The 12,718-nt window shown below is 40.9% G+C and overlaps 1 protein-coding gene across 5 annotated transcripts in view; it reads left to right on the forward strand.

Annotated features, from left to right (window-relative positions):
* The first annotated feature begins 3,445 nt into the window (after positions 1 to 3,445).
* Positions 3,446 to 12,718, forward strand: part of RAD51B (RAD51 paralog B) — a 416,518-nt gene continuing 407,245 nt past the window's right edge. For 3 of the 5 annotated variants that reach the window (XM_049825318.1, XM_049825320.1, XM_049825321.1), the window contains exons 1-4: positions 3,698 to 4,115; positions 5,410 to 5,503; positions 6,355 to 6,468; positions 9,793 to 9,909. In XM_049825318.1, the coding sequence (XP_049681275.1) occupies positions 5,420 to 5,503; positions 6,355 to 6,468; positions 9,793 to 9,909 (315 nt within the window). In that variant the 5' untranslated portion in view covers positions 3,698 to 4,115; positions 5,410 to 5,419. Of the gene's footprint in view, positions 3,517 to 3,593; positions 4,116 to 5,409; positions 5,504 to 6,354; positions 6,469 to 9,792; positions 9,910 to 12,718 lie in introns of those variants that run through there. The other 2 variants (XM_049825319.1, XM_049825322.1) reach the window with 2 other exon arrangements.

A 12,718-nucleotide genomic window follows, 5' to 3' on the forward strand; every position in this document is an offset into this window, starting at 1 on the left:
TACCTTCTGCCTGTCCTGAGAAAAAAAGCTTCTTTTTTCCTGGGTGTAAATGTGTGTAGTCAGACAGGTCTTCACTAATACCTGAGGAGGATTCATTATAATTGGGTTTAATCCTTCCTGAGCAGGAGGAAAAAGGTTAATTGCCTGTGCAGAAGCATTTATCTGGTCCACAGACTGTTCAGAGAACTGGGAGAGAATCAGTCAGAATGAGAAGATGGGCTAATTTTTCACAGGTCTGTTGTTCTTGATCTGTTTATTATAACCAATGGTAACAGTCAGGTTGTGCCGAGCAGCTTGTAGAAGAAACAGAAAGATGGTTTCCTTTCCTTGTACCCATTCCCTGGAGCAGATGCTGTTGGGAAAGTCTCAAGTGAAGTAGCTTTGCTAAAGCTGTGCTGGTATGGATGGCATGGAGAATAAAGCATTTTTAACCAGGGTGCAGGCCTCCTTGTGAGATCCTTTAAATTCTCTTTTTTGAGATGGGGGAACCTCAAAGGGTTGGAAGTAAATTTCCATCTCCTTTGGGGAGACAGCAACAGAGAGACTACTTCATTGGAGGCTCCTTTGTGTACTGTTACTGAGCAACCTCTTGGGACCTTAATCCCAGGAAAGCATGGGCTGGTCTATAATCGCTTTCCAGTCTCAGGAGCACATGGGTGTTTTTTTTAAAAGAATGTGGTAGGCAGGCATCACATAGATAACCCCAAGGTATAAGAATATATTAAACTAATTAGACACTAGTCACCAAGCATAAGCTAGGGAATTGCTCTGAATATCTGGATTACCCTTGTGAGTCAGAGTTGTTGCTGTGTTCTCATAGAGTGAACTCTTTTGGGGAGACACTTTCCTTTCACAGGGGTAGGGGAACACTGCTAATTTTAAGGCAAGAATTGATAGTTGGAAAACAGTAATAAACCTAAGGATTGTAGTCAGTATCAGTGAGCTGATGCTGTGTTAGTAATTAAGTGAATGATCTGAAATGTTCCAGAATGTGGAACTATTATCTGAAGATGCTCACAAAAGGCTGCCTTGGGCTTGAGGAAGAAACTTTTCTGTGGATTGTGTTCCAGAAAGGAAAAATTTTGCCATTATCTTTTCAGTTCTGGAGGCTTGCAGAATTACTTAACAGCTGAGTATTTATTTGGGTAAGAACTGATAAGTATTTTATCCCGTGCCCTTCAAATCAGACTGTCTTCCCTTTTGGCCTGCCCCTTAGCAAGCTAATCACCATTCCCTTTTTTATTGTAATTGGTGTGTTTGATGTTAGAGCACTCTGTTTCTGTGAGACTTCTTTGGTCCTTCCTGCTATGTTTCGCATTCTTTAAGTCTTGCTCCAGTGTTGCCAGCTTAAAGGACCTGCTTAAATTAATGATGTGGTGAAGCCTAGTTCTTAAAAAAGTAACCGTCTCTTAGCTTTATTAATCCCTTCTTATTATGAGTTCCAGGGGCAGTTAAAGAGTTAGACTAGAGTAGTTTGCTGCTGTATCATGCCCAACACAGAAGTCAATTGGGCCAGCACTACTTACACTGTTTACAGTCTAAATAGGTAAAAACAAAACTGGGAAGGAAAACAGATACCCTGTCATTAAGGGGCTTGACCAAGGTCACAGAGCAGAGCTGTTTGCAAAGTGCCCTGATTCCCTAGCGACTACTGTCCTAGTCAAACATATGGAAGCTATGGAGCTGCCTGTTGTGTTGCTGCTTGAGAATGTTGATGGTGACTAGGTGCATGTGAACCCTTCTCTGATTATCCTTTGGATATATAGTATTAACTTTCTCGAGTTACATAAAGAAGATGATGCACGATTTTTTGCCAGTAGGTTATGCGTAGGTGTATCTGCATAACTGAGAAGTAGAGAGTGGAACAGTCATGACTCCACTGAGAAATGAGATGCAACGAACTTTCAGGAGAGGCACCAGGGTATAATGATTTTGCTCATAATCATCTAAACTACCTGGCTGGTAAGATTTGCTTGCCTCGCTCAACATCCCAAAACAGTTCTCTGGTTTAATATAGGTATTCTGTTTTTGTAGAAAATGGGAAGGAAGCCCGCTGGCCTGGAGGTAAAGGGGAAGCCCTGCTGCATTTGTGGGAGGGAAAAAAAGTCATCAAGGCAATGTTACTTTTTCCTGCACCTCTGGTGGGAAGGTAGGGCTCCCGCCACCTCTGTACCAAGCAGGAAATAGTAGTACATGACAGAGTTATACTGTGGTCATGCCCTCCTGTTTCCACTGAAACTAAACTGCAGCAACAGACATCCTTTCCCTTCCCTTAGACTTACATTTTTCAAGTCAACTTTTATAGGCCAACTACACTAGGAGGAGCTCTTCCTCCATTTCATCTCTTCTCTCCCTGTTCAGGTAGCTATTCCCTAAAGGTCTGATTTGCTTTTGTATGGGCTGCTTACTCCCTGTCCAGCTTCTTAAATCCTCTGGACTTCTTTGGGCATGTAAGCTCCCTTCAGGGTATGAATGAAACACTAATTTCACTGACCCTTTTTGATACTATGGTTGTTGGGCATTTCATTATAGTCAGCTTCTTGCTATGTTTCTCCTGTCTGCTAGTTTGGAAAAGTGGCTGAAGTGTTCTGTATTTCGCAGCTTCACTGTAGCATTTCTTTTTCAGTACAGACAAAACCCCAGCCATGCAGTTCCCAAGGCACAGGCCTTCAGTAAACATCCTAGGTACTATTGGTCCATTTTTTTCTCCAGCTAGGTTAATTTTTATATCTGAGAAGATTATACAGACAACACATATACAATACTAACTTCAGTACTTTCTAGTATAAGCTAGAGTGAGTTGGAAAACTCACCCTACAGACATTACTAAAGTTACGTTAGTCACGTTTGACAACTGATTCTCCCCGTTACGTTCACATTACAGGGTAATAGCTTCTTCAGTCAGAAAGCATTTCTCCTGGAGCTGGCAGCAGGCCAGACGTTTATAAGCCCTTGATTTGAAGACAAGAATCGTTATTCCAATATTCTTTACTAACAAATGAAAGAACGTGTAGCACTCTTCATCCTGAAGACCTTCAAGTTTTGTAGGTGGTTTATGTGCAGAGGATAACAGGAATTTCTAGGGTAAAGCATGGAAGCACTGTGAAAGGCAACCCCCGAGGATGCCCGCATCGAGGTTTCCGTGCCTGGAGCACACTTATTTACTCCACCTCACCAGCCTGGCTCACGTTCACGAGCAGGGATAAACACTGAACAGCCCCTCCGATCCCTCCTTCCCCCCAAAGCTGCTTGTGTTCTGATGGAAGGGGTGCACACCGGCGGCGGCCGCGGAGCCCTCACTAGGCTGCGCCGCCGCCATCATAGGCCGCAGGGCGGCGCGCGACCGCGACCGCTCCCGCTCCCGCCTTTCCGCCCCGCTCCCGGCATGCCCTGCGCGCCACGGGCTTTCACGGGTGCAGGGGGAGTGACGCGAGCGGAGCCAATCGCGAGTGCAGGCCTTGCCCAGCGGTCCCGCCTCCTCGCGCCGCCGCGGGGAGCCTTTGAAAAAGTTCTCAGGTGCGCGGGGGCTCTCTCCTCCTCGGGCGGGCGGGTCTGGCCCAGCCCAGCCCAGCCCGGCCTGGCCTGGCGGGAGACCCCGGAGCCGCGGGGGCGTAGGCCGGTTTGCGGCGAGAGCGAGGTTTCGGGTGCCCGCGGCGATGGGGGGGCCGGGCCGCGCCAGGGCTCCGACTGTGAGCTTAGCCCCGGGTCCCAGACCGATGGGGCGGGAGGGCGCCTGAGGTACCTGGGCTGGGCGGCGGGAGGGGAGCCCGGTGCCGCCGCAGCGCAGCCGCCTTCAGGTGTTGGGGCCGTAAGTTCGTTTTCCTCATCCCGGGTGAAGTGGCACCGTCGAGCTGTCGTGCAGCACCTGTGTCACCCGGTGTAAGTCCGTGCCGATAGATGTGCGCACGTTTTCCCCCTCACGGGTGTCCTTATCCGCCTGCCCGGCCCGGTACCACAGAGAGGGCGCAGGCGGCCCTCCTGCCGGCGTCCGCTGTGACCGCTTCAGTCCCAAAACCAGGTCCCAGAGGTTGTGCCTAGGCTTTCGTTCAGCTGCAGCGGGATGTGGCGTATGTGCAAACCCAGAAACCACCATAGTGCTCGAGGCAGAGCGTGCGGTTGGTGTTATAAATGGTTATTAATACAGCTAGTAGCTTGAGGGATGCTGAACTCTTCAAACGTTTGATTTTCCTCCTGTCCGAAGAGGATTGTGTAGAGGGGGCAGTAAGGTTTCTGTCTTGTGAAGATGTAGAGGCCCGTGCATCTGCAAAAGTTGTAGCAATTTCACATTTAAAATCTTTTTTATTTTGCCTAAACTTTTGGCTGAATAAATACTAGTAGTGCCTAAATAACGTGTGAAACAGCTATGTGCTTGAACATACGTATAGGTTAGGAAAATGTGTGCTTTAGATTGTACTGAGCTGAATACTATCCTGTGGAGTTTTGTTCAGTAGAATAGAATAACAAAAAAAAAGGGGGGGGACGACAAATGCAAATAGCTGGGGGCTAAGGGGAGAAGGGTTTGTAGTAGCAGTGTAATCTTACCTGCTAAGTAAAATAGTCTTAAGGCTTATCTGAAATAATCAGATACTCTTTAAGCAGCAATCTTGGCAAATACAATTTGTGTAAGTGACTGAATATACCACAATTGTTGCTGCCTTGGTCCAATGGTATTTTTGTTCACTGTTAGAACAAAATAATATTTATGTTGTAGTTCGTGTCTTCATGTGGTTAGCTTTGGCCTCTGGTTTCCTTTAGACTGTTGGCTAAATTAAATATCTCTTTATTAACTGTGGGTTTTTTCAGAAATTGTTACATATGAGGTGGGTTTGAATAGCTTGACCATCTTGAGTCTTGCATGCTAAAGTATGTTTCCAGCCCTTTAGTCTTTCTGCTGTCTCCTTTCTGGGTCCTTCCTGTTCTTTCAACATCTGTCACAAATCCTGGCTCACCGGAACTGGGTGTTGTGTTCTAGCAGTGTATGTTCTAAGGCTAAATACGTACTGTGATTACTATTTGTGTTTAGGCATCCAAAGATAAACTTATTTCTTTACAGTGCAGTATAGCATGAGGAGTTCTTGTTCAGTTCACCACTGAGTAATTTCCAGCTTTCTTATGTCCCAGAAACATCTGCCCTATAAACATTGCCTGACTCTTCTGTTCTTACTGGCATGATCTCATGCGTGGTCAAGCATGAGGAGATATAACTTAACATAACTGCTTTCAGAGTGGTAATATAATTTAATGTGACATAGACTTGTATGGGAAGTCTATATCACATTAAATTTTATATACATGCACACACATGTGCCCACGCTTTCCTGTTCTTTAGCAAGGAGTGAGTGTAGTTGTCCATATAGTCATATTCCAAGCATCTTTCAAAAATTTTTTTTCTTTTTTTTCCCCCTGTAGATTGGGGAGCATGGCTGCTAAGAAACTAAGAAGAGCAAGGTTGTCTCAGGAGCTGTGTGAAAGGCTGAGTCGCCATCAGATCACTACCTGTCAGGTGAAAGAGTTATTTTATGTTTGGGGGAGTGTGTTTTTTGGGGGTGGGGTTTTTTTGGTTTTTTTTGAGGGGTGGGTGGGGCTTGTTTTTAATGCATGTACTGTTTACTTTTTTGTAGTTTTAATTTACAGGGAGCTTTACTTTATAGAAAGTAGGGGGCATTTCGGGCTCCATCTGGCCTGCTGCCTTCTAAAAATATAGCTTTAAAATGATAGATGCCCAACTAAAACATTTAAACTTGTATGTACTTACTACCTTCACTTCTAAACATCCTGAGGATGCTTTATTTTAGCAGGGGTGTGCAGCTACTATTGTATGGAGTAAGACATCCATTTGTGAACAGTTCACAAAAACACACATATACTACATAATCTAGTGTGTGAACTTGCTGTGATGTTACACTATGAGTTATAAGTTGATTCAGTAGTATGTTCTGCAGTTGTTATGAATGCTCACCTAAAGAGAGCCAGGAGTCCCTATATATTTCAATAGTATGCATCATAGTTACAGGATCTAGCCCTAGGACTGTGGTCTAGAAGACAGGATGTATTTTGAGTGTTTTTCAGGTAGATAGAGACTTTTGTGGGCAAAAAGGTGTTACCTTGTTGCAGTTCCACCACACAGTTCTTGAATGTTTGGTCCCTTGACTCCATGTCCTTTAAAATATGAATACAATTTATTTTAATACACTGGTATCAGAGAAAGGTAGGAGAGATACAGCATAATAGTGTATAACATGGCACAGTTGGTAAACCTGTGGAATGTATACTAGTTGTGTATAAATTGCATCAGTTTAGTTCCCAGTCCTGATTTCTAGGTTGAACTCTCTGAACTGTTCTATCATCTTCCAGGGCTTTTTATGTCTTTCCCTCTTGGAGCTAATGAAAGTAACGGGACAGAGCTACTATGATGTGCAGAAACTTCTTTGTAGAGTCAGCCGAGCTTGTGCTCCCAAAATGCAGACAGTAAGTATGCTTGCATTGATTCTGTTTTTGATACAATATCTGGGAAAAAGCTAAACAGTGTCACTCATCTTTTTACCTGGGAGGTTTGTGATCTCTTAGTTTGCACAATGAAATAATACTTTTATTTTTAAATTTAGATCTCTGAGGCACTTTATTTTGATGCAGTGACTTTTATTAGGCATTATAGCCTCAAGAGATTGTTCAGGCTTGCAGGATCAGTTCTGAGTGCAGCAGGGAAATATGGCATTTTCTCTTGCAATCCAGTATATAAAAATTGCTTCTAGTTTGGACCCTGCAAGTAAAAAAAAAAAAAGTGTTGTTTAATACAAGCAAAGAATAAGAATTTCAGTGTAAATTGGTTTTAGATATAAAATTGGTGCCAAAAAGTGAAGTGGTCCTGAAAATAACTTCTTGAGGACTTTTCCATCCATGAAAATGAGCTGTAGTGTGCTTAGGCTACAGGTAGCCTAACTGGGGAGAGTGCAAGAAGCACAGATCTTAGCAGATCTTAGCTGCAATGCAGTGGCTGGATTTTGTTTTCTTTTTTGAATTCAGCTGAAAAGATGTCAAAAATGATGTCTTTTTAGAACAGAAAGGACATGGACAGTTCTGACCTGTGTAAATGCAGCCTGCTTTTTTTTCCTGAAAAAAATAAGCCATGTCAAAGGTTATTATGCGTAATTGGCATAGTAATTGTAGCAGTAACTCTTTGAAACTTTAAATTCACAAACATACTGCATTAAAGTTAGTGATATGTAGAATTAATATGACTTACACCAAATGGATTAAAAGCTAGCTAATTACTAGTTTTCCATCAATAACTATTAATAATCAATAAATTGAAGAGAGGTGGAAGTTTTAAGTAGAATTCTAGCATTTGCTTTTGCCTGTCATCCACACATCACTATTCAACCAAATTTCTTTGCTGAGAAGCGTGGCAGATACTGCAGTTTGTCAGACAGCTGTTGTCAAGGTCTGTTAATACAGAGCCAGCTGATAGATGGTCAGCTATGTAAGTGCATACAATACAGAGCTGTACCTCTAGAAACAGAGGATGTTACAATTTTTAAGGGATGTGGACTGAATCTTTGGAAACACAGGATTTCAAATGGACTTCAGGTCAGAGTGACTGTTGTACATCATGACTGATGTAGCAAGAAGGTTTGACAGTATCTTTGAGTAAAAAAAAATTTTATTGGATAATAGGAGTTAAAGGGAAAATACTGTCCAGATACAACATTGGAAGCACTGGCAGCAAAACTTGAGAGTATGCCAAGATATGCAGTAAAATTCTAACTTCTGGAAAACTTGCCTTGCAGTATGAAGTACAGAGTGAAGCCTACTGAGCTCATCAGAGAGGAAGTTGGTTAAGGGGTGACTTGATCATATATGCTGAGTAGAAAAGGATAATTATATTAGAGGTCTCTAGAGTCTAGCTGAACAAAAAGCTGAACAAGATCCAGTGGCTGGAAGATAAATTACAAAATAAATCCCTGAAATTGGAAGTAATAAGAAAATCTTTAGAAATGAACATAAGTTACTATTGGAAAAGGTTGTCTAAAGATGTGGTAATTTGTCATGCATCTGGACTTCTGATTCAACGATTTAAATTTTTATTTTTATTTTTTTTTTAACTGAAAGGCAGTCTGGTTCAACCCTAATTTTGTGGGTTAAATGCAGAAATCACTGGGTAAAATTTCAGAGTCCATGTTAGGCAGGAAGGCTAGACTAGAATATTGTTTCCATGGTCTACAGGGTTTGTTTCCAGTCTACAGGGTTTAAGTCCTGTCAGAGGTTAAACAAGAAATTATTAAATTAAAATACGTTGCAAATCCTTCTTCATCAGTACATGTATTCACTCTTAAAGTAAAATCGAGTGTAAACTCTTATCCCATTTGAGTGAGGTAAAATTAGTTGTTTTTTGTAGTGGCCTGTTCTGTGTCTTGAAAGCTATTTTTTGTATATTTCTCCTCAATAGAACTGAAGAACAGTGAAGGTCTGAATCCAGATATTATTCTAATAAGCTACCTGTTATAACATAGGTAAGACCTGTAGCATAAAAAAGGAAGGTACAAGCTATCTTATCTTAGCCTGCTCATAGAACTAGCTGGAATTTTTTCTGATCTTAGCTTTTTCTGAAGTGAATTTTCTGAAGGATTTTTCTGAACTTCAGCAAAAAATGCTCACTTGTTGGCCCAACAAGCATAGACTAAAACATCTAGGATTCAATGGTGTGGTTATTTTCTTAGTTATCAATGATTCCAGTGGAAGTGCTTCCATATTCCCAGCAGACTGTCTTAACACTGGGATAAATCTGCTGCCTGCATTTCTCTCGGGCATAGAAAAATTGGGTTTTCTGGAGTGGTCAGTTGTGGAAGGTTATGGTGGTACGCTGTGACAGGGCTTCAAGAATCCCTGTTGTTGGGCCAGGAGTCTGAAACTTCTGGGAACCCTTCACTATTACTAGAGCAACAACCTTTAGATCTTGGACTTTTCCTTTAAAAATCAAGCTTCTGATGGTCGGGATGCTCAGTGGTTGTGGAATGTGTCAGTTTTAGCAGAGTTCTGCAAGGTGTGAGCAAGACCTGTTTCTTTTGGAAACATCATAATTTGGTGTTTCCAGAGCAGCATTTCCATTTTGTTGTTTCTTCTCTGTCTGGTTTAAATTGATTCCCCAAATGAAAATAGTTCTTACGAACTAGAATTCTGATCTTGGGCCAGTTCCTCTAGTCAGTGAACCGTTTTCAGTTCTGTACCTGTCCTGTCTTCTTGACGAGCCTTCTTCACAAAAGTGGAAAATTATGAACGGCTACAAGATCAGCCTAGGCTTGTTCAAAGACTTGAGAATCTTTAGCAAACCTTTTCTTCAAGCCAGGTGGTTTCAAATTGGTAACGAATGTTGGCCAGGGAGTTCTTGGTTTTAGGTTTTATGTGAGTGTTCTGCATTGGTCACTAACTATCCACATAGTGTTTACTCATGTAAAAGTTGGAATTTTATGTGTTGAAAGCAAACCTTGTTGAATAGGAGCAGAGAAAACCTTTGACACATCATAGTTAAAGGCTTATTATTTAATATTGTGGTGAGGGAAATACAACAAACTTTTAAATTTACTCTGTGAGCTATAAATGAGAGATAAATGCAAGGAAGGGTGATGAGCTAAGAGAGGACTATAGCTGAAGATAGGAATAGTTTGCTCATTGGTCACTTGCTCATCAGTCATTCCAGGTTGATGAAAGCAAATGTGAGACGTTCGCTATTTCCATTAAAAACAAAAGCATTTTCTGGTTTGTTTATTTCTTTTGCTTTTTTCCCTCCTTTCGTAGGCTTATGAAATGAAACTGAGGAAGTCTGTCAGTCCCTCTTCAGCCTTTTTATCCACCACGCTGCATAGTTTGGATAAAGTCTTGCAGGGTGGAGTGCCCTGTGGATCCCTCACAGAGGTAACTTGTTTAATATATTTTACTGCAGTTGCACATCACACCTAGAAGTCAGAAGTCACAACTAGGTTGGACTTTCTTGTGTTAGGTGCTTTAAACACAAAATGCACAAAAATTTTAGGTGACAAGTGCTTTTTTTCATTGCTAGAGGCTGCACTATTTTTTTTGGTGGTGCATTTTTTTTTTTTTTCCCCCAGCATGTCACGTAAGTGAGAAAATGAAGGAATTAAAGGATTTGGTGACCCTATTTTCCTTTAAAAAAGCAAATTTCCCCCCCCCCCCCCCCCAGGAAATCTGGGAGGATTGTTGGCTGGATTTTACAGTGGGAAAGTTGCAGTGTGGTTTTTTGGTCAGAGCACAAGGTGCTGAATCAGGAGAGTGTCCTTTTAATACTCACTCACTCTAACTTTACCAAGTCATTAGTTTTTAAGAAGGTACAATAAGCAATTAGGACAAATGTGAAGCATATAGTTCTGAGAATGACTTTACAGAGCTTTTACATATGAATGTGACTAACTTACGCAATAAATATGTAATGCCTTCTTTTTAAAAAAAGACTAATTAAGGCCTGTATTATATGTGTATACATTGCAGTGCTACAAGTTGCGTATCTGTCTGTAACCTGAAGACCAGGTAGAAGGCTCTGGAGCGCTGATAGACTTTAAGCTTGCTGATTGCCATGTTCTTGGCATTGCTCTAGAGGGAGTTCGGGGAAGAGCAGTGGCTGACATGGTGGGAGTTATACTGGAGTTTAGCTAACCTTTGAGTTCTGAGTTTTGGCTTGGGTTGGGTTTTTTGGTTGGGTTTTTTTCTGGTTTTTTTTTGAAAGTAAATTCTGTAAGCAGTGTATCTCAAAACAGGGATGTCAAATATCATTTTCCTGTGATGGTATAAAATAATGTTTTTCAGGAAGCAAATGCTTAACTTTCCAGAGCTATCGGTTTTGTAATACTCAGCTTGGTTACTTATCAAAATACTAAATTTTTAATTTTTTTTCAGTGTTTCCCTAAAATATTTGTCTCTAGATATGAGAAAATCTGGGAAACTGTTGCTAAACTCTATTTTAAGAATGCTCATACTCTGTATGTATCAATGTATTTAAAGGTCGTTGGGTGAAATGAATACCTTCAAAGATAGGCTGAACTTTTGTCTGATTGTAAATGAAGAGCACTGTGCTGGGAAAGGTGCTGCACTTTAAGTTTTGTTCTGAAAAAAACTTTTGAATGTTTAGTTTTTTGTTTTCTAACATATTTTGGTTAAAAATACAAACCTGCCTAATGCAGTTATCTTCAATAGGTGATCTCACCAAGGGACTGAGATGTTGAAGTCTGTACAAGGCATCTAGTGGATGAGATCAGAAGTGCAAGCACTACATCCTACCACCAGTAGCTTGGTCTTGGTTGCACCATTGTACCAGATTGACAATACTGATGCATAATAACTGTTTAATCAGAAATATTATAGAGAGAACTAGGTAGACCCCAGAAATTAGATGACTAACTTAAGAGATTAGAGGTGTTTTTTATGTGCCTTTTAGGTACTAAATGTGGAAAGTGATTAGGGCATGTGTTAGGGGTTTCTCAACACATAAAGGCAGAGAACAATTGACTATGCAGTAACTGAATTTCTCATTTAAAGCCTGTTCTGGAGACTTTTAAAAGCATTTTTGCAAGACTTATGAGACCTGAAGTAGTTTCAAAGATTGGCAGCACTGCAAGTGTTCTTCAATATGATTGTTAGACGAAATTTTAGTAGAAAGCTATCAAGTGTCTGCTGCTGCTGCTTTGATGCTGTACTGCAGCTTGTGAACACTTTCAGGTCATGTTCTTTTTGGATTCACGTGACTTTGGAATTTAATAATTTTAATTTGCTCTTTTGCCACTTACTGGGGCATAGCTGACCAGCAGATTGCCCTTTGGTATTTTTATTATTAGGCAAATATTCTAAGTTTGAGGGAAGTTCTCTTCAGAAGTATGTTGTGTGCAGCATTTACTTCCTGACTGGTATGGCTAAATTGTCTGCCTGTTACTTTACTGAGCAGTGAGGGTGGTTGGAAACTTGGAATTTGAGTACATGAGCCACAGGGTTAAGACTTGTGGTGGTTATCTTCCACAGACAACGCTTCTTGCTTTTTGAGTGCCAGAGGGATTTGATTTGCATTACACTGTCTTGGACCACTTTTTCCCAAACCACTATTAGGTTTTAAGTTGGAAATTAAATCATAGCAGAAATTTTGTGGTCAGATGTCAGAACTTTTGGCCAACTCCTCTGAGGAAAAATTAAAGTAATGACTTTGTGAATATTGAAGAGTTTAATTCCCTGGTAGCTGAAGAAGAATTAGCTCCTTGTGGCTTCATCCAGACCCTATAGATGTGCCAGAGAAAATATATAGCTTATTGAAAAATAAAAGTATATTTTATTAGGCAGAGAAAAATTAAAAACTGTTGTAGTCTTTACATTTCTCTCTGGGTGGACTTGATTTTTTTTTTTTCAGAGCAAATTTAGAGTAAAACAAACTAAGCAAACTTTTTGCAGACATTTGATTTAAATTACACTAGAGGAATTTTAGAGTTTCGTTAACTAAGATTGTATTGTTCAAAACACTTGCTGAACCAGTGGTAACTACAATAAAATGTGGCAGTTCTTTAAAATTGTTCACTGTGGATTATTTAAAATCCCATTTTAATGCCCTTTAAAGGAATGCTGATAGAAGATGAAGTATTGTTGTCTTTGGGAATAGAAATTCTCTCTCGCTCCATTGGCTTACTTCTTTGTACTAGCTCATACTGCAAGATTCCCTGTCTTTCTCTGA

This window comes from Accipiter gentilis, chromosome 22 (assembly GCF_929443795.1).
Source record: "Accipiter gentilis chromosome 22, bAccGen1.1, whole genome shotgun sequence".
Lineage (NCBI taxonomy): Eukaryota > Metazoa > Chordata > Aves > Accipitriformes > Accipitridae > Astur > Astur gentilis.